The sequence below is a fragment of the Aegilops tauschii genome, chromosome 6 (assembly GCF_002575655.3).
Source record: "Aegilops tauschii subsp. strangulata cultivar AL8/78 chromosome 6, Aet v6.0, whole genome shotgun sequence".
In the NCBI taxonomy this organism is placed as follows: Eukaryota; Viridiplantae; Streptophyta; class Magnoliopsida; order Poales; family Poaceae; genus Aegilops; species Aegilops tauschii.
In genome coordinates this window covers 455,812,460-455,838,886 of record NC_053040.3, presented here as the reverse complement: position 1 = coordinate 455,838,886, position 26,427 = coordinate 455,812,460, and the positions used below count along the sequence as shown (strand labels likewise).

Genomic DNA, 26,427 nt, shown 5'->3' with positions numbered 1-26,427 from the left:
GATCAACATCTGCAAATTCGACATCCAACCTCACGGTGGTATCACTATCAATGTCTTGGACACTGCCATCACTGAGCTTGGCTTTACAGGGAAAAAATTCCACTATAATTGCAAATGTGGTGGCAGAACCTGAACCTCCCCTGTTTTGTCAATGGCAGGCAGCGGCAGCAGTGTAAGCGACAGTCACTACCAAATCGAGTTCGATAACAGCTAAAATAGAAAAGAGGGCGGCATTACCGATTTGAAGCACTGTCTCCTCGCTCCATCTCATTCAGCCCCCGCGCTCCTATCCAATCGAGATTCTAAAACGCCAAGAAACAGGGGCAGCATGAGGCCACAGATTTATCCAAAATTCTGAGGAATGGGACTAGAGTTTGGAAAATACTCACTCGCAATAGCCGCTGCCGAGAAAGGCGCTCCACCACCGGACGGGCCGCGGAGAAGAAACAGCCCCCGGATCCAATCGAGATTCTAAATCGCCAAGAAACAGAGAGGCAGCATGAGGCCACAGATCCCCCAAAATTCTGGGAAGTGGGACTAGGGTTTCGGGCTCACTCGCAATAGCTCTGCCGCTACCGAGAAATGCGCTCCACCACCGCGGAGAAGAAACCGCTGCCGGAGAAGATGCTTACGGCGGCGCCGCTCGCCCAGTCCAGCACGGGCGAGTCGAGCACGGTCACACAGTCACCGGTCGAGTCGTGGACGGTTGACTCTTGACTACGTGGCCCTAGGTGGACCCCACCAGTCAGAGCACATAACCCCCGGTGTCCTAACCAAACCTCAGCCTAACTAACAGCCAACTAGCCGCGTAAACGGGTTGTCTTGCTTGAGCTATTTCTGCGCTGGGAGACGTCGCATGAGAGCCATTACAACCAATGATGTCGCATGAGAGACAATTCTACACCGGGATGCGTGCCCCAGTCTCGTTGTCAACGATGGTCGTGTAACCCCCGTCCATCTTACCGGGGATGGTAGTGTTCCTGGGTATCACCACGGACATGTCACCGTCGTTTATCTCTATCCCGAGCGAGAGTGGCGTGACGTCAAGCAGGAGAAAGTCCTGCTCCTCCTGGTTGTACTCGCCGTTGAGGATGGCGGCCTGAACAGCAGCGCCGTAGGCGACGCCCTCGTCCGGATTAATTTTCTTGCAGAGCTTCTTCCCGTCAAAGAAATCCTGCAGCATCTGCTGCACCTTGGGGATCTTGGTGGAGCCACCCACGAGCACGACGTCGTGGACCTGTGACTTGTCCATCTCAGCATCGCCAAGGCACTTCGCCACATGCATAATGCACTTGCTGAAGAGGTCCAAGTTGAGCTCCTCGAAACGCGCCCGGGTGATGGTCCCACAGAAGTCAATGCCGTTGTGGAGTGAGTCGATCTCAAACTTGGCCTGCGCCGTGGAAGACAGCATCCTCTTGGCCCTCTCGCAGGCCATCCTAAGCCGCATAAGTGCCTTCGGGCTGCCTCTGAGGTCACTCTTGTGTTTCTTGAAGAAATCCTGAACGAAGTGCTCCGCCATCCGGTTGTTGATATCCTCCCCTCCAAGGTGGGTGTCACCAGAGGTGGCCTTAACTGTAAATGTGCCTTCGTCGATGTTGACGACAGAGATATCCAAGGTACCACCACCAAAATCAAATGTGAGCACCGTCTTTGCTCCGCCATAAGCAGAAGTATTGCCAAGACCATAGGCGATGGCAGCAGCGGAGGGCTCGTTGATGATGCGTGTGACGTTGAGGCCAGCGATGGCGCCAGCATCGAGGGTGGACTGGCCACTACTAGGAAAAGGCCTACTAGTGGCGCACCAGTTTTGCCTACTAATGGCGCACTACTGGTGCGCCACTAGTACCACGCCACTAGTATTAAATATTAATGGCGCATCACTGATGCGCCATTAGTATAGGCCACGGTGCGCCATTAGTATAGGCCACTGGTGCGCCATTAGTATTTTTGAATTTTGAAGGCGGGAAAATAGTAGTGGCGCACCGTCTAACCCCCACCGTGCGCCATTGCTATTTTTGAATTTTGAATTTGGATCTGGATCGCGATTTTTTGCCCATTTTTTGCTCGTTTTTTTGCTTGTTTTTTTCATGAATTTTTTTCAAATTTTGTTCTGGTTTTTGGATCTTGTATGTTTTTTTGCCGTGTTTTTTTTCCGGAGAGGAGTTCGCCGGAGAGGAGGGCCGAGGTCACCGGAGAGGAGGAGGAGGAGGTCACCGGAGAGGCGCTCGCCTACATCGCCGGAGAGGAGGAGGAGGTCGCCGGAGAGGAGTTCACCGGAGCACCGGAGAGGAGGAAAGAGAAACCGTGAGGGGAGGGGAGGAGAGGAGGGAGGAGGAGCTCACCGGAGAGGAGGGAGGAGGAGATCACCAGAGAGGAGGGAGGAGAAACGATGAGGGGAGGGGAGGAGAGGAGGGAGGAGGTCGCCGAAGAGGAGGAGGAGGAGGTCGCCGGAGAGGAGGAGGGTAGTATGGTGGAGGAGAGAAGGGGAGATGGAGTGGAGGAGGAGGAGATGGAGTGGAGGAGAAGAATGAAGAGGTAAGGAGGAGAGGACCACGCCCAGCCATATATACGGCATAGTAATGGCGCATCGTGGGCAGGTGCGCCATTACTAACTTTTTTTTTTGATTTATTTTGAATTTTGAAGGCGGGAAGATAGTAATGGCGCACCATGGGCAGGTGCGCCATTGGTAAGTTTGAATTTTTTTGACTCTTCGGATCTTAAAAGCCCCGTATCTTTTTTTCGGATGTAACTTTTCGAGTAGATGATTTTTCATATAAAAAACTTTTTCATCCGAGTTCGGATGCAAAAGTTATGCCCATTTTACAAATTCTCGAGGGATTTTGCAAAAAAGTCAAAAATTCATGTTTGTAAATTTTGCTAACAACTAGACCACATATCACATGGGAATCTTATTTTCTTTTATTTTTTTGACATTTCTATCATTTTATTTTATTTTTTTAAAACTGAAAAGGCGGTCAGGGGGAGGGGGGCTGCATTCGGGGGAATGTTTGGGCCAAACTACTAATGGCGCATCGTGGGAGTGGTGCGCCATTACTAGTTTAACTAGTAATGGCGCAGCTTTGAAAAAAAAATTACTAATGGCACACCGTGAATAAGGTGTGCCATTAGTATTTGCACACTAATAGCACACCAACACATAGTGCGCCATTACTATTTAGTAATGGCGCACCACATGTATAGTGCGTCATTATTGTCCATATTGGCTATAGCTGTTTTTGTAGTAGTGGGCGCTGCGAGTCGTTGAAGTAGACTGGGACGGTGATGACAGCATCCTTCACCGTGGTGCCAAGGTAGGCCTCGGCTGTCTCCCTCATCTTAACAAGCTCCATGGACGAGATTTCTTCAGCCGCAAACTGCTTCTCCTCACCCCTGTACTTCACCACGATCATCGGGCGACCACTGCGGCCTGAAATGACTTTGAATGGCCACAACTTCATATCTCCTTGCACGGACTCTTCACTGAATCGTCGACCGATTAGACGCTTCGCATCTAGAAAAAAAATGATGTTGTTAGTTCCAATAGTATATTTCGCAAAAGTAGAGGTATATATCAATAAGAAGTATCTCATTTCATTCTAAAGTTAAGAACTAACGTAACAAAGAATGCATATTCAAAGATCATTTGACCTGGCTACAACAAACCACTTATATAACAAAAATACCAGGTTCACAAAATAGGCCCACGTCAAAATGCAAAATTAATGTTTCTTGTTTTTTATATGGCTGAGTCACTAAGTAACATACAATGATGTGATTTTTGTTTCTTGATTATATCTTTTACAATAGGTTGTGCACTAATCTGTAATTTCCGAAACTTTCATTTTGGTGATATAGTTGAATTAATAAGCCATCACTGTTACCTAAAGAAAAATAAATGACTCATCATTTTGGTGATATAGTAGAATGCATTTCTCAGTTTTAGGTATGCTAAATAATTATAGTTAATTATTTGTGGGATAGATGTTCCTATGCATCTAGAGCTTGCAAGAGCTTTTTCTAGCCGTCAACTAACAAAAAATATAGTCATGATTGGATACAAACTATGGAAATTAATTTCAGACAAAACTAAGCCAAAATTCAAGGGCATGATTAAATTTAGGCAATAGGGAAAATTATGAGCTTTGGTAAAATGATTATTTTGAATAATCTCTACCCGCACATATTATTAAGGTAAAACTGCAAATTCACTGAAGCTTATCTATATATTTTTTGAAATCCAACAACATACATATTTGTATTTTTATGTCTCGGCCAAGAATTGATCCCTTAAGGTTTTGATAATATTTTCCTGATATTCAACCGTGGGAACTGCAACATATCTCACAACTGAAGAATATAAGAGATGGCAGGGATGTCGATCTTGTCAATACTACTGACACAAGTACAAAACGCCGTGACACAAACCCATGAACCTGAGAAGCTTGATTAACTGATAGAAGGAGGGCAGCATATCTCGTGAATCCGAGCTTATTGTGTATCCATGTATCCCTGTGATCTCAGCCATTAACACTAAATCATGCGCCTCCCGTGCAGCAACAGGAACATTTACAATTAGCCGCCCGCTTTTGGACCTAACAACCATTTATTTTGCAGCAAACCCCCCAAAAGTCTGTCCTCCACGATCCTCAACCGAGGTCCCCAAGTCGTTTCGTGCTGCCCCAAATCCTCTGATCCTCTGCTGCCAAATCCCGCACGCCATCGCTCCAAAACCTAAATCCCAACCCAAGCCCTCGTGCGATAGCAACCTTGGGCTGGACGGCTCCCATGAAGTCCGTTTGTGACGGCAACCAAGAAGGGACGACAACGGCGACCAGCGACAACAACGGAGATCCGGCGGCCGTCTCAACGACGAAGCCATGGCGAATTGATGGTTCCGTGACGGTGACGACTCGTCTCAAATGCGGCGCCAACACCCCCTGGATAGCCTCCTACAACCACGACAGTCCCGATGTTGTAGCATGACGTCTGTAGGAAGCTGTTTCTTGACGGTAGCAGATGTATTAGTGCGATGCTTAATGGCATGTCATGCTTAATTGCTTTGCTTATAGCCTGTAGCCTGTAGAGATGTAGGCATGCCGAAGATGTACTAGTGCAGTGCTTGTATCCTATATGAAGTCAGTATGCTTATATCCTGAAGCTGTAGGCTGGAGTAACAGATTGTACTAGTGCAATTCTTGCTCACATAGTCATATTAGTGAAATTCCTGTCAGTTTGCTTGGCATTTGATGATTTGAAGAAAAAAGCCTTCGCTGCTACTGTGAAAAAATTCGGTGACTAGTTCAGTTATGCATTGAAAAAAATAGGTGACTTCATGTGGTCAAAACATGTAGTGATCAGCAACCTTTTTTGACTTAAAGGATGTGGTCTGCAACATCATTGTCCGGTTTTGAGATCAATGCCATAAGCAAAAAGTCAGTTTGAAAGGTTCCCATGAAGTGACTAGATCCATTATGTGTTGAAACTTTCTGAGTTATCGTGGTTGAAGCAAATACTGTTCAGTAAAGCTTCTGAACTACAAGAAGTGGCTTGTGATGTGTTTGTTCAGTTTTGAGATCAAACATATAAGCGACGCGACACTATGAAAAGTTTATTGAACATTTGCCCTAGGTCTTGGTTGATCAAATATATTGACAAAATTGCATTGTTTGTCCTTGTACGATGCTAGTCTGAGGAAAAATATTGGTGCAACAGCAAGCATGGTCAACATTTGAAATCCTGAACTTCAGCTTCATATTTAACCATCTAACAGATATGAAGGGGCAATAAAATTGCATGTACTGCCACTATACAACCTCTCAAGTTACATAGAAACCAGAAATGTCATCATGCTTCCATACTTGGTAGAAAAAGATTAAGTGGATACATATGTTCAATATTCTGTGACAATTTGACAAGCATCATAACTTGTCAGAAATCAACTAAACTTTAATTGGATATAACACAAATTCTGATCCATTATATGACTTCAGTATATCAAATTGCAAATAATATAACATAGATTAAATCATTATTTTCTTGGACAATTTTTCATATCAGGAAGCACCATTTGGTTGCACATCTTCCGCAATCAAGCTCCTTTTCCCTTGAATAGTTTTGCTTGGACAATTGCGACTATCATGAAACACCATTTGCTTGCATGTCTTGCACAAGCGTGCAACCTTTAACTTCGCTTCTTTGTCCTTCCTTTTCCTATCACCCTCCTTGATCTCCTTTCCACTCTTTATTCTTTTGCATCTCCCCACGATACGAACATCAGTTGGTGGATGTATATGAACTTCTGTAGGAATATTACAACCAATAAAAGCCTCATATTCCTCTTGCCTAGTGTTCTGTGTGGCTGCAGGGACCATTTGGTCTAAAGGCGCCTCAATGCTCAACACACTTGATGTTAAGAAGTCCATGCCTTCATTTGAGTGCTTTGCCTTTTGAATCAGCTCTTCCATCTTATCACGTACAGTCGAAATCTTCTTTCTCGTGGCTGCATCTAGTGAATCTGTGGGCTTTTCTTCTAGTAGGTTCCCCTGTTCATCATAAACATTCTCCCTGAATAGGAAAAAAGATATTGTTAGTCCTATGATTTTGAAATTACAATAAGAAATTGATTGACGTGCATTTTTTTACCTCTTGCACCGTTTCTGCCATCTTTTCATAATGTAGTAGTTGGGAAGCTCGTTTTGGTTCTCAATCCTCAACACTTGGATAATATGTCGACATGGAATACCGATTGACTCAAATAACTTGCACGGACAATTTGCTATCATGGTTGTAGTGTCATAGGAGACCTCCCTAACCTTATCAGATCGACCTCTCAGGGTCACCATTTTTAACCCCACACCTTGTGCAATACGCTGAACACAACAATGATCTCTAGCAGCAATAACTTGTAGCTGAAATTTCTCGAATACCTCATATGTGAATACCTCACTACCTTGTTTCTCCATTGTCCATGGCGTAAATAGTTGTGGGGTGGTATGCATGCTTCTATTGTCTGCCATTAATTCTTCCTCACGTTGGCATTCTAAAGCTGTGTCGAACCTAAGCCAGAACTCAACAAAAGCAAGCCTACGATGAATGAAACGGTTGAAAAAAGAATTTGCACTTTCTGACCTTGAAGTGGTTCGGAGCAAGCCCGCAAGAGATATATCCATAAAGTAGGCTGGTATCCATGTATCTCTAATGGTAAACCTCTTAGCTAACCACTCGTTATTCTCCAACCCAAAATCTGTAATGATGGAATTCCATTGTGATTCAAACTCACTTGCAGTTTCTGAACCCCAAACACATGAGTTCAACCTCGGCCAAAATTCAGAATCTTCTCTAATCAAAGGTCCAATTTTTTCAGGCACCTTTTCCATTATATGCCACATGCATAACCTATGCATAGTGGCTGGAAGAACTTTGTCAATACCATTCTTGATGCTAGCAGCTTCATCAGTTATGATGAGTCTAGGTGCTACCCCTCCCATTGCTTTTAGGAAGGTCTGAAATAACCAAATGTATGACTCATCCTTCTCATTTGATAAGAATCCAGCACCAAAAAGGACACTTTGTAAGTGATGATTAACCCCTGTAAATGGTGTAAATATCATGTTGTACTGATTAGTGGTGTATGTAGAATCGAAGGATATCACATCACCAAAGTGACTATAGTTCTTCCTACTTGTGGCATCCGCCCAGAACACACGCACCAGGTTCCCCTCATCATTCACCTCAAAATCATAGAAAAATGCTGAATTCACTTCCTGCTTTCTAGCTAATTGGGCCACAAACATTTGAGCATCTGCGTCTCTGATTTTATACCTGAGTCCGCGATAGTAATTTTGCAAGTCCCTCTTTGTGCACCCAGCATTCGGAATTCCACCCTCGCTAACTTGCAGGAGCCTGTATGCCTGGGAGGTTCCAATGCTTGCCTTATGACATGTGTATAAAGTATTCTTTGCCCTCTCACTAACTCTACGATTGGATCTGATCAAATGACGCTTATCAGGTGATACAAGACCATGAACATGATGCTCAATCCATGAGTCTATCTTGTAGGTGTTCTCCCCACAAAGTCTAACAAATATATGGGCATCACAACCGCATCGCGTGTCTGTCTGCTTACGTCTTTTCCTCAAGGGGTCATTAATCTCCTTAATATCTTTTGACTTGAATCCTTCTCTATTACACATGAAACGCTTAGTCCGGACCACCTTATTCTCAATCTTTTTCTGCTGTCCAATACGAACGCCAAAACCTGATTGATGTGCATATGCCTTGTAGAACTTCTCCACGGCCTCGAGTCCTTCAAATGTCATACCCACTTTAGGCTTCAAATGCTCATCACATTCAGGTGTAAAAGAAGAAGACTGCAATGTCAAGAATAAACGGAAATAAGTAACTTCATGCGTTCAGTATTTTTTGGCAAATGCATGCATAGTTTCAGTTGTTAGTGCAAACTGAACTTACAAAGAGAGGTATGGCTGTGTTCTTTTTGGGCGTACTAAATCCCCCCGGGCTTATATGCATTTGAATGTTATTGATTGGATCCATACTTCTGCACATGTAACTACACAATTAGCCTTTCAAAATACACTATGTATACACAAGGACTGAATTTGTCGGTTGTTTTACCTCAAAGTTTTGATGCCCGCGTGTCTCTGATTGCAAGGGGTACTTGCTACTTGTCCGTCTCTAGTCGCCGCTGCAGCAGAATATTTCAGTTATACATGAGATGGATCAGATCGGGGAAGTACAAGCATGGGGCACTTGTTGGTGCTTGTCTGGTTCATGTTAAGTGTTAACATGGGAGTAGAGGAGCACGTAAAGGATTGGGATGCTACCTGCATGGGGGCGGCCGGGTGGGTGCCGGCGCACGTCAGGATCAAGTCGATCGAGATCAGAGGTACGTGCAGTTCGGCGGCGGCGGCGGCGCACGACGCATACAGAAGTTGGGGTGTTGTTGCAAAATTAAGTTGCTGCTTTTAGTCGGAGGGCGGGCGTGTAAGTGTAAAATTACCACAAACTCTGATAATTCGTACGATTAAGATCGTGGGGATGAAAAGAAAAGGGATACGCGGACACACAAATAGCTCGGATTCACGAGATATGTTGCCTAGAAGAAGTGCCCCTACCATGCCAAAAAAATGACTGCCCCCAAAAAATAATGGAAGAGAACATGCAGGAATCTGAATAGCTGAGTGAGCATTTGGCAACTGAAGAATATGTGATATATCCAACACAAATCCATGAACCTGAGAAACTTAATAAACGAACAGAACGACTGCCGCTTAGCAAAAACAGAAGGTGGCGGTTAGTTGGTAGTTCTCACCGAAGACGGTGTTGACGGGATTCATGGCAGCCTGGTTCATGGCCGCGTCGCCGATGAGTCGCCAGGTCTCGGTGAAGGCGACGCAGGAAGGCGTGGTGAGGTTGCCCTGGTCGTTGGCGATGACCTCCACGCGCTGGTGCACCGGCCGCCACACGGCCACGCAGGAGTAGGTCGTCCCGAGGTCGATGCCGATCGCTGGCCCGTCGTCCTTCGTGCCTGCTGCCATCTTCACGCGACAGAGGCCGGGCAGAGGAAAGCGAAGAGTGCACAAGTACAGGAGCGATCGAGCGTGAGGATTGGAAACTGCAGGGCTGTATTTATTTGAACGTGCATAGGAAGGCGAGAGGCCACCGGCCAGTGGGAAACGTTTATAGCAGTACGAGGCAGCTAGTAATTACTATACTGCGGAAGCCGAAGAATTTTACACAAGCGAGATACTCCGTTAAATGAAGGTTGTTGGCGATATAAAAAAAATTAAAGGTCGTTGGCGAATTTTAAATCGGTAGAGATTTTCTTAAAAACAAATTCGTTAGAGAATTTTAGTCACACCATTGGAGACGAAGGGATTGAGCAATAATTTTGGAGAAACAAATGAGAGCCTATATTCGCAAGTTGTCTGATTTGCTTTTTGAGTTAAATACACTGGAGGTGGCTCAAGTTTAGTGCATAAAGTTGCAAAATACGTAAAACTGGTGCTCGAACTTGTCCGTCCGTGCAAATACGGTGTCCCATTCATATCCGGATGTACGTCCAGCCCGCGTGGCGTACAAACGTGACGGTGGCCCACCTGACAGTGGCTAAGAGGCGCTCGGTGGCCCACGTGTGAGGATGTTTTTACAAAAAATATCATATTTTATTTAATCAATAGAAAAGCCATCAAATACACTCTGATAGCGAGAAATAACATGAAAATAAAACTCCATGGAGAGGTATCAAACCTGGCACATCATGTTTAACAACGGCACGATACGGTCAGCCGGCCGGACCATGCTTCGAATTGAACTCCTACTTAGAAAGCTATGCATTTTTTTTCAAGTTTATGTTTAGTTTCATAACACATAAATTTTCCCATATGAAAAATACAATTATCAATATGCTATTATTTTATATTTTAAATATTTTTTCCATTTTCATTACTGTGTACTTCAAAGAGTTAGACATGAGCTTTATTTATGTGGATTTAAATATTTCAACCTATATTAGAAATTATTTTGTAAATTTAAGAATAAAATATGTCAACCGTGTTTGTATAAATGTAAGGATAATTTACACAATAACTTTTTCACACACGTTGAACTCTTTTAAAAATACGTGTTGTAAACTTTTTAACGCATGGCAAACATTTTTAAAAAATGCGTTATAATTTTTTAAAACATGTGAAACATTTTCCAAAAACATGTTGAACATTTTTCAAATGCACTAACACTTTCTTGAAGTTTATGAGAGTTGTATTTTGTTCTTACATTTCTTTTTTCAAATGGTAAAAATAATATGAAAAATAAAAATAAAGAACTTGAAAATTAATTTTGCAGACCCATAGGAGCGCCATATATATAGCAACTGGGCACCTTTGAGAGGTACATAGCAACCAAAGCGGAATTTTGGAGCACGGTGGCCACTGAGCACGTTTGTTCTTGAAAGTTTAAAAACTGGCACTTAAAAGTTTCATTCAAATTTTAGAAATTTCGCACAAAAATGTATGCATGTGGTCTTAGTGACTTTCAAGTTTTGTTTGAATTTTGTTATATTTTACCCTGCAAAAAAGAAAAGAAAATCAGGCCAGAAAAAAACTGATTTTTGCATGTATTTTACTTTTTTTATCTCTCACAAACAAATATAGATTTGATTAAAAAAAGCACACGGATATATTGCACTTCTATGTGTGAATGTACACAAAAGGTCAGAAGTTTGTTAGTTGTAAAACTCCGTTTATTTGACTTTTGAAAAAAGGGCATAATGTGCCGGTGCTTCAAAATTACATTTTTGCATAGCAACGCAATATAAAGTTTGACATAGTCTATATCTACTAACCACAGTGTGGCCTGGTGGACAGTCTGTGCGTGCAACACAATCTGTAAATTTGTGGGGCTTTCATATGTGATTAAATAAAATATGAGGAGGTTTGGGCCACCGGCACGTTGGCACACTGCGCGGGCTGGACGTACGTCCGGATAAGGATGGAGGCACCGTATTTGCATAGTCGGACAAGTTCAAGCACCAGTTTCATGTATTTTACAACTTTAGACACTAAACTGGCCGCGCAAGACAAGTTGAGGCACCTCCAACATATTTAACTCTTTTTTTCGAGATAATCAGTCACTTTTTTCTTATCACTAAGCAAAAGCATAAAAAAATTCTAAGGCAATATGAATTAGAGGCTTTGGTATTATATCAAAAGAAGAACGAAGAAAGAAGATTTAAAGCAAATGATGGCAATCCATATATCAATCAGGGAAATTATCCCCACGTGTGTAGCCCTGTTACTCCTCGTCTCTCCCATGTGGTTGCCGCGCCCATCACCGCTCTCACATAGTTGCATTGTTCCTCCTCGTACCGTCCTTGTCCATCGTCACAACATCAGAGATCATAGAATCTTGATCGCCGCCATATGGATATGACAATGGTGGAGCTTTGAATCCAAGGTTCCCCACCATGCCGATCCCACAGGAAGATGGTCTACCGAAGGGGAGTTCGGGCTCGTCGGATCCGGCTCCGACGGGGCTTCAGTGAGCCGGATTCGACGCCAGCGAGCCTAGGTGACGAGGTCGGTGTTCCCAACAGAAGGTTAGGGATTTTGCAGATTTTTCATACTACATATGTTTGCTCGGTTCTATTGCAAGCACATGCCAACGTAAAATGCTAATTTTGTGGTGTATTTTGCAAATTGTTAGTTCATGTTGTAAGTGTTATTTGCACCATTGCAAACATTATTTCCATGATGCATATGCCCTACGCGTCTTTCCCGGCGATTCTCCTGCGATCAATGGAGATTTCTTGCATACATACATATTTTTGCTGCAAGGGTTATTTTGAAATGTGATGACGTTTTTTGTGTGGTTTTTAATCATCGGGAGAAGGAATACTGCAAAGATGTTGCATATGTGTAGAAAAGCTGTTAGCGTGCTAGGCTTTGAAGCTGAAATGATCAGATGGCCCGATTGCCAGTTTGAAATTACATATGACAATTGGATTCCCATAAATAAGATAACAATGTGTATTTGATTGTCCAATAATTTGTGGATTATGTTACACTATGTTTCTTACATATTTCAACTCACATTTGTCTTATATTGCAAAAACTAATATGGTGTAAGGAAGGACACTCAACTCACATTTGTCTTATATTGCAAAACTAATGCTTGAACTCAGACAATCAAATTTGTCTTATATTGCAAAAAAAATTGTATTCATATCACAACGTGCATTAGTTCTTAAATGTGTTCAGTAATAGAGTGTGCATTTGAGATTCCAAATTCAAGATTTGACAAGCATTTAGTCCAATAACATGAGAGTTATATGACTTGAAAATATGGCAGGCAATGTAGTGACCTAGAACAATGCAGATTAAAAAAATCTGCATGCAAACATAGAGGGGTGGTTGCCAACGGGATTATGGATGATAGAGGATAAGTCTAGAATTGTAAGCACTACTATGGTGCCAGAAAGGTCACTATAAATACTAGTATTCAACTACTAGGGCGTAGGCATCATCAATAGTAAACTAACCCTAAGTTAGCTCCATATCTCTGATTAGCAGGGTGAAGTTGGATTGGCGAGTAATCGGTGAAGTAGCAAATGTACATTTTTTTTGCTAATGATTAGTTGCTTTTTAAAATTTTGATTACCCAAAATTACTCATTACTAAGCCTAGATTGCTCCCTCTGAAGGCGTGAAACTTTATGATAACTTATTGCATTTTTTAAGTTTGTACATTACATATGGAGTGACATGGAAATGAAGATGGCTTAGTTTTGATTCAATGTTCAAAATATGGGAAATTAGGAATAGACAACCCCTTCTAGTTATAACATACAAAAACATGTTCATGAGTGTTCCATTTATTTCTAATTCACACAGCTTCTTCTTTCATTAATATACATGTATGTACTAATATTTCTTTTGTATTTCTTTCTTAGAATGACTGGAGTACCAACATAAGATCGTAAAGTTGTGTACGTAATTAAATTAGTTCTTTGAAGCAATGAATGTGAGCTCTACTTCTTCATTAAGTGGAAATACAACGACCAATTATGGCCGAAAGCTGATTCAGAAATTCTACACACAGGGGCAACATGTCGAAACATAGCACAAAGAATCTTGTTGCACTATAGTCATCTTAATGCAGAAAAGGTGCAGCTTATATTCTGGCATGGAGGAGCAACAAAAGTATATGTTATCATCAACTTAATTCATTTTATGCAGTAGTGTATCTTATTTACAAAGAAATAATTGTGTACTCGGCGCTTGAGCCTTCTCCTTCTGAGCATAATGACCACTTGATTGGAGTTGAAATAATGGCCTAAGGTCATTTACAATGCAGGGCACTAAGGCAGGCTCCAGGGTCAGGATCCTAGTCGTTTTGCTCAGTTCCCGTCCAATTCTGGGAATTTGGCTGGCATCGATGCCATACGAGTCGCCAGGCGCTAGGCCAGTTTCCGTTCTAATTTTCTAAGTATAGCGCTCGTACACAGCTCTCAGCATTGCAAGCAGCGACTCTTAGCCAGGTGCTAGGACCAGAATACTATTTTATTTCCATTGGAGATGCCCTAATCACACATAAGTACTTGTCGAGTCAAAATATTGTCCAGTTCATCTGAACTACAAAGGGCTCCTTCATGTACCTGAAAGTTCCATAATATGTGGATTATTTACTTCAATGTGTAATGAACTGTGGAGACTTGTGTTTTTTCGTTTCACTGTTGCTAACATAGTGAAATCATGTTGCTTTTCAATACGAAACAATTAAATAAATTGACCAATTCATGACCAAGATTCTTTGTTATTTAGATTTTTATCTCCGACTCTAGAAAATCAAAGTACTAGTGTTTGGATTATCATCGTAATGTGGCACATTTTGGTATAATAGAAAATATGGCAATATGTATAAATGGATGCGCTTAACTTGTGTTGATGCATAAAAGGTACAATGTATGCTTTTTAAGAAACATATATTAATTAATTAAAACATTCTTAGTATCACCCATTATAGTAGCCACCATGCAGGGTGGAACACTACTCAGTAACAAACCGTCCAACCGACTATCAAAGCTAAACTTCTCAATCTGGTGCAACAATTTTTCTTGCCATTTAATCTTCACCGTCTTGAAGCTTTGGAGAGGCTTAAAAATCCTGAACGCTTATCTATTCAAATCGATAAGAGGGGACTTATCCAAGTGCTCATTTGCAAGAATGGAATACACAAAATAGTAGTTAGTTTCCAAAATAATGGGCAGGTCCGGAGTAATATCGATGTAGAGGCCCGCTAGACAGCACGAAGTTCAGCTTCTTCCACACTGGAGCACATATGAAAAAATCCACGAAGAGAGACGATCTCACCTAGGGAATTCCTAGCAACAACACCCATACTAGTAGAGCCCAAGCAGCAACAAAACTAGCATCCACATTAATCTTCATACAATCGATCAAGTAGAGGGAGCAGCCACACTGCATTGCGAACCACAGAAAGGCGGGAGCCCCTTGCAGATCTATCATTGTTTCCCCTTTCCTTTGGTATCCACCGCCAAGACACCATGACTATCCGAAAGAGAAGCCCGGTAGCTTTCCAGAAAATTAACATAACTGACGACATGTTCCTTTCCCCCACCAAAAATCAAATAATTCCTTAAGTGGCACGCTTTTCAAAAAACAAATAGCAATTGTGAATCTTATCAAGCAAAATTAACAAACAGTAGACGCCATAACTGACAAAATGTTCTTCCCGGGGAATGTCCCAAATATCCCTCATAGCCATACACAGCGCACAAACCTTTGTGCGTGTCAAAAAAACATAAAAAGTGTTTTCATTATCAATACCGCAAATGGAACACATACATGAGATGGTTGGTGGTGGAAAACTCTATTCAACTGAAACACAAGGCTACTAACGCTGCTCGCCACGCGAAAAATCTTATTTTCTGAGGCACATTAGCATTCCGAATGACATTCCATAATCTTCTATCACCATTTTCCCACTAATGCATTGCCGAATATCCTGCTTTGCCTACTTGTTGCTTAATACAAGATTGTACACACACTTCATAGAAAAAATACCACTCTTTTCATAGTGCCAAGCCATGACATCATTCTCACCGGAGACAGGAATGTGCAACTTCAAAATCTACTCATCATGGGGATAAAACAAATGTCTTGTCAGATTTTTGTCCCAACTTCTCATCCCGGACATAGATAAATCAAAAACTCATTTAAGCCCCGATCTTTACTTTTTAGCAGAAACTTTGAGCCCAAAATTTCTAGGGAGTCAGTTATCTCTCCAAGTATTGATACTCGTCGTATACACCATCCGGATAATTCCATTTTTCAGCAGATCAAGACCATGCATGATACCTTGCCAGGCCGAGGAGGCAATCTTCGGGAAATAAAATATCAAGAAGATGATCATGAGAATAGTACTTGGCCATCAACATTTAGCACAAAGGGACTCGGGATTTTTCAATAAATGCCAACCCTGCTTGTCTAGAAGGGCCTTGCTAAACAACCTTAGATCTCGAAAAGCCATCGCACCACCTCCCTATGATCTTGTTAATTTATCCGAGTCAAGCCAATGAGTCATCCTCCGCTCCTTGTCATCAGCCCATGAGAAAATCCTAATTAACTAGATAATTTCTCACACAACACAACCGGAAATTTGAAAAAACCCCTTGCGCAAATAGGTAAAGCCTGAATGACTGAATTAATTATAATTTCTTTTGTACCACTAGAAGAAAATTTCTCAATCCAGTCCGAAAGCCTCTTAAAATTTTATCTTTTGGAGAGAGTGAATCTTAGCTGCCTTAATTCTTTCTTGTGAAACCGGTAACCCAAGGTACTTATCCTCAAAACCATCAGCAGGAAATGACCATGATGGAAGCTTGGGTTTCCAAACTACAGTTCTTCCAAACAAAATGGAACACTTAGATGGACTCGAAAATTGACCTGTCCCTTCTTCATAGAGGGCCAAAATCATTTGAATAATCAAAATTTGTTCAAATTTTTCCTTAAAGAACAACACACTATCATTTGCAAACAGCAAATCCGACCTGTGTGCACAAACGAAAATCTTGGATGCCACCTCTACTAGAGACATCATTTAACAACAGCAAAAGCACATCAGCCACTAAAGGAAATAAACACGGAGACAAAAGATAGCCTTGTGTGAGACCACGGAGGAGCAAAAGTCTGCAAAAGACGACCATTCAACCACACAAAGTATTTTACGAAAGTGATGCAAATCATAATCTAATTAATCCAAACTGGCCAGAAACCCTCCATTTACTTATACAAGGTCACTATGGAATATACATTTACTTAAATCAGTGTGCGCTAATGCTGACGCTGCATCCTACTTTAGAGTTTGAGAGAGAAAACATATACATTGCATAATTTACTTTGTTGAGACTATTCATGTATCTTTGACCAATCATATTGCCAAATCAAACCAAAAACTTGAGACTAGGAATGGCGTACCGCAGATTAATCGAGTAAGGATCAGACTTTACCAAATGCCCAAATCCTTTTACAATCTTTGGAAAACACACGTTCGCGGTCCAAGCACACTATCTACTTAACGCACCAAAAAACGAGCTACAAATAAACAAGAAATGTAATGCTACGCGCCAGGCGCACGTGATCGATCGTGTCGCAATCGATTGATCGTATCAGTGGCCGAGGACGACGAGGTCATCGCCGTCGGACTGGTCGGGATCGCTGTAGTCGTCGTCGGCCGCGCTGCTCGGCACCTTCACGTTGAGCAGGCCCTCCTCCTGGTTCTCCGGGTCGCGCAACGCGCCCACGCGGCACGTCGTGGCGGCGCCCGGAGCGCACTTGGGCTTCTGGGACTCGTCCGCCTGTGCGTCCGCCGAGCGCAGCGCCAGTGTTAGCGCGCACGCCAGCGCTGTCACCACCAGGCATGTGCGCGCGGACGCCGCCATGGGTGCGCCTCGACGACGATGATGAGAATTATATTGCGCTTCTTTTAGAGGAAGACGCGAGAATTGTAGCCGTGCGTGCGATCGATCAAGAGGAAGGTTAAATCGATGTGGATTTGCTTGCAGCTCTGCGTGTTCTGCGGATTGCGTGGTGGAGCTCGAGGTAGCCGGGGCCTAGTTTTGAGCAGACACCGCTGGTCCGCAAAACACGAGTCCCTTCCTTTCCATTTCTTCTGGTGGTCACCCATGTTCTTCTCAAGGAAAAATAAACGAGCGGTCCTCGGATCATGGCCTCCCCCTCCATTGCATGCATTGATATTCAGTCATGGCTCGCCGGCTCCTCCTAGTCTCCAACCTTTGAATCTCCTTAGCAATTAGCTTCTAGTTTCTAAGCACACGCTGCAATCCAGCATCTATTTTTGTCTCATGCTAGGTAATTACCCGTGCGTTGCAACGGGATATAGTTATCCAATTAGTGTAACAACGATCATGTCAAACATATATCTTCAGGACCGCACTAGAAATCTGATGTCAGATTTTTAAACATGGCTAATCAAATGTTTTTATTGCAAATTACATGCCGCGAGCCTAGCAATTTCCTTCAGCAAGCATAACAAATTCTGACTATGCCCGTGACACGTAATTTGCGATGAAAACAACATTCAAATTGCTATGCTTATAATCTGACGTCAGATTTTTAGCATTTACGTATCTTTATGATCAGCAATATTGACTTTTTTACGTTCAACCACTCCTCTTCTTCCACCTCGTTATCTTGCCTCCTCAATCCTAGCCTGACATTGTCGCCAATGGCACATCCGGCTCACAGTCCCTTCACTATTTCACTCATACTTCGAATTTCAAAAACTTAATCATGCGGTTGTGGTAATATAAGACATATTCACGTATGTGTCACTACATGACGGAGAGGGTCAAAGTTACTACATGGTTCAATGATAAATTAACTAAGGAGGATTTTCCATACTCGCCAGCTAAACTTTCCATACTCAGCACACAATTTGACATAAAAAACGCTTGATTTTCCATACCTAAAAATTTGACATTCGCTGAATATTCGGGACCAAGAAAAAAATGAATCCAACGATGGGAAGGAAAAATAATGATGAACACGTTGAGTTAATCCCGCAAAACTAAAAACCGGTGGGAAAAAACTGCGCAGGGCTGGTGGAAAACCAATAGAGGGCGGACGAAGGCAGAGGAGCGAAACGTAGAATGACGGGAGAGGAAACCTTGCATATTTTTTAAATAGTAGAGATATGAATCTATCACGTGATGGATGGTTGATGGGAGTGACATACCGACATGGTTCGAAGCAAATCAGTTGGTCATTGTAGTCAGTGAGGGAGAATGGTTTTTGGTCATGTGCATGGATTACGCCATTGATTACTTTTGGTGGGTGTCTGCATGCGGTTGATGGTAGAAGTTGCATGCTCCACCCACCCAACATCCCATGCCTTTTTCTTTAAGCTTACAAATCTAAATCTATTGTATCTTTTGAATTGAAAGCCCAATTTAAGCATATTTGTGTTCCTTGCGACGAGGGCTTTCAAACAAGACCACTCTTGAATATGATTTGACAAGTTTTCAAAAACTTCACAAAGTGTCATCTATTAAAACTTGGTACTACGAAGGATAAATTCACAAAGTTCTATATACTAAAACTTAAGACATGAACCCTAAACCCTAAAAGCAAATGAAACTTATTAAAGATGTAATATTACAACTATGAATTTTTAATATTTAAAACGTGGTAAATTTGTAAAAGTTGCCAAAATGTATCCCAAAGGGGTTTTGTTCAAAATTTCTCATCGCAAGGAACACAAATATGCAAATGAAACTTAAATTAAACATTTTGTTAAAAGGTTTAATAGATTCAAATTTGAAGGTTGAATGAAAAAGCATGAGAGAGAGAAACTAGCATGATAGTATGGTGGGTGGAGCAGGCATGCTTCCCCCAAGTAATAAATCATGGGAGCATGCATGTATGGGACCATCCACCAAAATCATGGGAGACTAATTTACATGCATGTGAATCTCAAGCTGAATGGATGGCTCCTGTATACACGAGACGTCCCATGCACATGGAAATCACTTTTCTCTCTAGTTAGGCTATTGTATTCCACGATACTATCGATGCGGTGATGTTCTCTACCCAAGTGGCCAAGTATAATAACTTAAGAGGCTCTCGATGCTCACCACATTAGCTAAACTCATACAAGCTAGCCATGTGATATTGAAAAATTTGTACCACAAATAACTTAGTTCAATGAATTAGACTTTCTGCAATACATCAAGTTTGAGTATTTATAATATATATAATTGCATAAGTAAAATAACACCATGATAGTTTGATTTTGAGAATTTTTGTGGATGGTGAGTTCATGGGTATGTTGTTGGTGTAACTACAAGAAACGAAGGTGCCTAGCATAAAACATTGCATGTTGGCGGTATTTGAATCTCAAAATTTATGTTGATATTTTCACAAATGTGTGTCATTGCCTTAATATGGTAATGGCAGATGTTATTTTCCGACAGCGGAAAGAAAGTTCCATTTCCGAAACTATATAACATAGAGATGTATCTCAAACTAAGGTGTAAGTCCCTTCGAATGTAGTAAGCAAAGGTAAGTTCCACACATACAAAAAAATCTATTATCAATACTTGGAATCAGCTCTCCATATGCTTTCCTATAATACCATCCCATGTGTGTTTCCTTATGTTAGTCAAATGATATTAACGAAGTATGAGATGTTTCCCATTATGGATTTGTTGTATCTCTATGTGGATATTTATATCATTATATTTTGAAAAAGTCTGTTAATGAAGGAAGAGTAAGGAGATTTCAGGATTGCAACCGAAGGAGGTTACATTTTTCACAGCATTTCAGCAAGACGAGCATGATCATGGCAAAGTATAGCCTCGCTTACCACAATCAGTTCAGAAGTAAGAAGTTTTTCTTCTTTTAAAACATTGAGACAACTAAATACTTCTTCCAATGCAAGTTTACGTGTGTTACATGACAGTCATCAAAGTCGTGCTCAACTTGTACCTGATGCACAATGTAATCAATATGCTTGGTCCCCGACTCGATGTCATTGATGATGTTACGACCTAGGGGTGCCTCACGCCACCGCAAACCGGTCGGCCCAACAGGCTGGCCCGAGACCGCCAAGTCACAATCCGGCCAGTGGGCCACCTCTGGAAGGATGCATCCTTACTTAACGCATAAGAGATGTGCCTTACTTGGGCTCCAAGACTTTTAAATCGACTTCGTCTCTTGTAACCCTACCCATGTCCACCTATATAAGGTGAGGTATGGGCATCCCAAGTCGGCATGATCCACAACCTCCAAGTCATCTTATAGACGCACCTCTCACATACGAGAAACCATAATAAATATCAGACAAGGAGGATGTAGTGTATTACCTCACCATGAGGGCCTGAACCTGAGTCAATGGTTCCACGCGTGTGCACCCAATCTGTTCCTCTATGTGTGCCACACCATGATTAAAATATGCCTATATGTTGTTGGGAAACGTAGTAGATAACAAAAAAAATCTTCCTACGATTACGATCCCAGGAACACTATGAAGATGCATAAGAGATTTAGATCGGATCATTACCAACTTTGAGTTACAGTGAAATAAGAGTTGGTGTAGATCATTGTGAAGTCCCTCGTACCATTCATGAACGATACCTTGAACCGAAGACCGAAAGCACGGTCTCACTACAGATTGCAAGCGTACATGCTTCACGATCCGACAGCGCTTCGCCATCCAGAGCTAATCGTCGCCGGAGAATTAGAGGGAGAAGAAGAGAACCGCACATGGCGCTTCTCTATTATGAGGAACTAGAGACTAGAACTAGATCAAGTCTAGAACAAGATTAGAACTAGCAAGGGAGAGAGGGGGCGCCCGAGACAACGGGAGAAACTTGTGTCTCTAGGGGGTGCCCCTCCTCATGTATATATAGGTGTAAGGGAGAGGAGGCAGACGACTTGGAGGGGGGGGTATCCTCCCCTTGGTGCGCCCCCAAGGGAGAGGGAGTCACTCTCCCAATCCAATTCGCCACCCCACCCCCAAACCTTGTCCAACAAGCTAGGGGGGGGGGGGTAACATACTCTCCCATATTAGGCCTTATTGATATTTTATTTAGCCCATTGATATTAAAATTATTCTAAAACTCCCCTAATCAATATTAGAACCTTTTATCATTTATATAACATCTTTGAAAACATTTTCCACCTATATATCAATTCCCGGTATCAATCGGTTAACCCCGAAACTCTTCTGGTAACCCCAAAACGCTTTCGGTTTCTCTTGAAACTATTTCCTATTTTCCCGAAACTATTCCGAGAATACTTTCTCATAACTCTCACTCCACTAACACTCAACAGATTGTGATCCCTTTACACTTGTGACGCTATAGGTCCGGTAAACCATAGACATGAACAAAACTCCCTATGAATACATGAATGATATTCCTGTGAACCTTTGGTTATCATGTGCTATTCCCTTTGCTTCGCAATACTTTACAAACCCGAGGTGAGATATATCGGTATCCTCTTGAGTAATTCTCATGCTCACTATACTGGTCTCCTCTCGTTACCGGTTTTGTTCTTCTTTCTCGTTGACATGTTTTGGCATCCATGTTACCTAGTGAGCTTTGTCTAGCCGGACGATGATGGATACCTTCACACCGAGAGGGTCCTGCGGATATTTCTCCATCCTAGGAGGAGAAAATCTCACTCTTGAGCTCCCTAGCCCCTTGTCATATTTTTCGATGAACTTGAAAGTTGTCATTATGATCACTGTATTATAGAAGACGTTTGAGCCACCCCAAAGTCCATCATATGGTAAGAAGTGACTAAGATACCCTCATGGTCTAAGGAACTAAAACATACATTAACTCCCCGTGTTATACCGATTGACTTGTGACAATTGCATCTCAAAGTATAACAAACAAGTTGGGTCAATTCAAAATGATTCTTCTTCTAACATCATACTCCCAATGTTGTTTTGGATTTTTTTGGGACTATAGTTACACTTAATGATATCCCAAGATCCGGAAACATGATCAACATACAACACTTGAGCTAGTCCTAGAGGCGAGACTAGGAATCAAGTTTTATCGTTTATCATTTCACACACGCTAATGATTTTTCTGTTGAATCGCATTTGCCAGAATCATAGCAGTTATAGCATAGAATATTATTGCCTCTAGGGCATATTTCCAACATATGCAACTCGGCGGATGCCAAAATTTACACCGACAATCATACCTCACAAATTTAGCGCATTCATAAGGTTGGGAGCGTAAGAGTTCATTCGGTAATTGAGGTTGTATACAAATGATATGGTTTTTGATGATGAAAATCATCTCCGCTACATGTTTTCTAGCAGTGTATGTAGTGTTTCTGTTCGTGGTCTACTCTTTAGCGACAGGGATAACATTATTTGTTGATGGCGGCGTATACATGATTGGAGCAGGTGGCCAAGGATTGTTTACCCCACGTGGCTGGCGGCATATTCTACATATAACCCCCACCCACCCACCCACCCCCTGCGCGCGCGAATAATTTTGGTCTTGTATGCCTTGCATTTTTGCCAGTGGAATACTTTCTTTGTGTACGTTGATATTGGTTGTGTGCATTCTAATTATACAAAGGCCATGTGTGTGCTCATTATGATTGTATCCCCTTCATGCTACATTTCTTAGTAAATCAATAACGTGTTTTATCGAACAAAATCAAGGACCTAGAACCACCAATATTGTTCCACTGGCCCTATATCATTGTTGCTAGATCGTAACCCTTGATATGCTAACACTACACACAACACTTCACATTCTCTCACTTACTTCACTGTCTGGATCTAGGATGTGCGATCAATGCGCCGCATCAGTTTGTTCCAGAGAAGGAGATGACCTTCGGTGGTGCCGAGGAGAAGATGTCTACCAATGCCCACCTTGGGCTCTTGAAAGCAAGAGGCAACCTCACACGTCCAGGTATTCTGGGCCTCCAATGCAGCATCATGTCGTTCTACTCTCAAGTATGCTAGTCTAGTGGCCAACACACACGCGACGAAGATTCCATCTCTAGTTGACCAACATGGTGATCCTGCTTCATGTACATCCCTGAGACGATGCAGTCTTAAATCCTGTTGCTTCCAAGTCCTACATTAACATTATGTATGCCAACAAGCACCACTGAGCTCTACTCATTCAGATCACATGCGATGAATGGCTTCTTTGTGAATAATGATCATGTTCCATGTCTCTTATCGCATTAAATAGTGGTAGATTTTTTTCTCATCCTTAAATAGGAGTACTACATTAACATTAACTTTGATGTGATGTGATGCAACAACCATTCCATTTCTATGCATTTTAATCCTGCGGTAAGGGGCACATGGGCATCTACTGTTCTAAGATTTCCCTGATAATTGTTTCAAGTTTATTTAGATTAACCTTGCCTTTAATTTCTCTAGATGATCACAATATCACATCTAAGATAGCTATTATATTTATCATTAGTTCCGAGACCAAATGGAATCCATCCAGGACAGAGGTAGAAAAAACAGAAAGGGGCATATATATTGATCAGGTTTAAGGGCAATAAATAGTTATGTTAAGCAGAGTAGAAATAGAAGGGGAAAACAACATTGTTTATAAAAGCTGATAATCTGAACTTCTATACAAGTGATCCCTTTTTTTCCCTCACAACAAAGTGATATTTTTGTCGGTACTGGTACAGAGTAATACTAGTTCTGTATGGGATCACCCATTTCATAATTGATTGTTGTTTGATCTAGAAAACGTAGGATATTGTACACTTGTTACTCTAATTTGGATTTTGTTGAACAACACAGACCAATATCGAAATGCAACTATCATGAAATACGCTATTGCACATTTTCCTTTTCAGTAACATTCTGTGGCATTTCAAGTACAAATCCTGATAGGGTGTTTGCTCTTGAAGATGCTGGAACACAATGCACAAGGTAATATACTACACATGGTCCAAGCACGGCCACTGATTCGGTCGACCCTCTGATCAGGTTTTTCGCCCGCTGCGCCCCACACCGCGGGTGACGTGAGGGGCTCAGCTCTTGTATAATAAATAGTTAGGATAATCAGTAAATATCCCGGGTATTTTTCCATGTCTATCAATTTGGATATTTACTGATTTATGATGTGTGTTGCCCCTCTCTCATTTATGATAGTTCGATCACTAACACCCACTTGACCATGACTCTATCTTTAGCTTGCCATCATAGTGATGTTATGTCGTGTACAAACCCATCGATACTATAGTAAATCATGATGCTTCCAATTCCTAGGATGTCTATGACATTACAAAAGTGGTTCCAACTATGTTTAGAACATGTATACATTGCCTATGGTAGCAACCACTGAACTCTACTCCTTGCTCGGCTTAGGCATGGAGAATGACCCTTTTGTGAATAATGACCATGCTTCATCTAGTCACATTTAAATAGGAGAACTGTTCTCTCGGCCATAAAAATGAGTACTATCACATTTACTTGGATGTGATGTGATGTAATAACCAAGCTACTTCTGTGCATTTTAAATCTGCCGTAAGAAGCACATGGACATACATACTGCCTTGGGAGTGCCTTGATAATCATTTTAAATTTCTTAGGTCATTACATTGAAGATGTCCTTATTGTTTTCAATTTCTTCAGACCATCACACTTAAGATAGTCTTTGCATTCGACTTTGGTTGCCTGGCGGTAGTGGCGAAGCCACACATGAGCCATGTAGTCCTACACGGCTTTTTGCAAAAGCATCATACAACAAGAAAAAGGAATGCAAGAAATCTTATGAATGTATACACATGACTATAAAATGTTCATTTGACCACACATGATTGGATTCCTAACACCACCACTGCCTGGCGGAATGGTGGAACTCATAGAGGACTAAGGCAGAAGGAGACACATAGATGATGGATTGTGCCATTTGGACAGTTTTTCACTAAGATCACATGGTGTTTCGTGTCTGAATCCTAATAAGGCAAACATTGTTGGAGAAACTCGAGCGAAATGCATGGTTGTAATATACTCGGCACGAACACGGTCCAGGAACGCATGCTTCCATTCACTTGTTTGATTCAGCGGGAAGATACAGGTAGATATGAAGTCAATAACACTTTGTGATCCATAATTCCCTTTCAAAGATGCATTCACATTCACAACAGACAACCATGAACACAACATGCGACCATAAAAGAACACCCAAAGCTACAAGACTCACCACACTGATCTACCACTACACTGATGACGCCGATAGCAAATGTTTTTCCTAGCAACAATCGTGTGGCTGAAGGCTTAGTCGATGGCCACCTGTACAAATTTGGTTTTCTTTTCCATCAGAGGCAGCTTCTTGACGGCGACGATGAGCACGCCCTTCAAGCAGTGCAGCCCGCGGCGCGGCACCCCGGCAGCCGAAACTTGCGCACTAACGACCACAGGGACGCGCGGTGCTGCAGCCAGTAGCGGCAGTCCCTCTCCTCGTCCTCACCATTCCGCTTCCCGGCGGCGCCAGCGTTGGCGCTCTTCATCATCAGCACATCGTCATTGTACGGAGTCACATATTAACAGAACACATGCAAACAATGTTAGTTTATCGCGCCACCGTGGACTTGAGTTCCGTCCAAGAAATGCGAGAAAAGGAGCTGAATAGCGTATATCATACTTGGAGAAGCCGGGGACGGTCGAGCAGGAGACCAGTCACCGTGGGTCTCCAACTCTCCATGATGGTCCCGTAGATGAATCCATACCGTGATGGATGGTTGATGGCAGAGCCATGGAGACCGTCAGATTTGATCTTTCAAATTTGTATTACTATTTTGAGGGGATTTGATATTTCAATTGAATACACATTGTTTTCTCCGTAGACCCACACAA

General features: G+C 42.1%; 3 protein-coding genes across 3 annotated transcripts in view; all 3 read right to left on the bottom strand.

Annotated features, from left to right (window-relative positions):
- The window catches only part of LOC109755507 (heat shock cognate 70 kDa protein-like), a 35,949-nt gene extending 26,391 nt beyond the window's left edge, over window positions 1-9,558 (bottom strand). The window contains exons 1-3 of the mRNA XM_073502168.1: window positions 9,333-9,558; window positions 3,257-3,512; window positions 913-1,775 (exon numbers count right to left, since the gene is read on the bottom strand). Of these exons, the coding sequence (XP_073358269.1) occupies window positions 913-1,775; window positions 3,257-3,512; window positions 9,333-9,558 (1,345 nt within the window). The remainder of the gene's footprint in view (window positions 1-912; window positions 1,776-3,256; window positions 3,513-9,332) is intronic.
- On the bottom strand, window positions 6,055-8,566 carry LOC141025386 (protein FAR1-RELATED SEQUENCE 5-like). Its single transcript, XM_073500668.1, has 3 exons — window positions 8,557-8,566; window positions 6,644-8,402; window positions 6,055-6,565 (listed from the first exon to the last, which is right to left on the bottom strand). Exons 1-3 carry the CDS (start codon window positions 8,564-8,566, stop codon window positions 6,055-6,057), a joined length of 2,280 nt encoding a protein of 759 aa, XP_073356769.1.
- A 7,648-nt stretch (window positions 9,559-17,206) lies between the features above and the next one.
- Window positions 17,207-17,479, bottom strand: LOC109767060 (uncharacterized). Its single transcript, XM_020325813.1, has one exon. The coding sequence runs from the start codon at window positions 17,477-17,479 to the stop codon at window positions 17,207-17,209; it is 273 nt and encodes a 90-aa protein (XP_020181402.1).
- Between the last annotated feature and the right edge of the window lie 8,948 nt (window positions 17,480-26,427).

Coding starts and splice junctions, on each gene's coding strand:
- LOC141025386 (XM_073500668.1), bottom strand. Junction 6,566..6,643: donor TGGCAGAAACGGTGCAAGAG/GTAAAAAAATGC, acceptor TTTCCTATTCAG/GGAGAATGTTTATGATGAAC.
- LOC109767060 (XM_020325813.1), bottom strand. CDS start 17,479: ATGGCGGCGTCCGCGCGCACATGCCTGGTGGTGACAGCGCTGGCGTGC.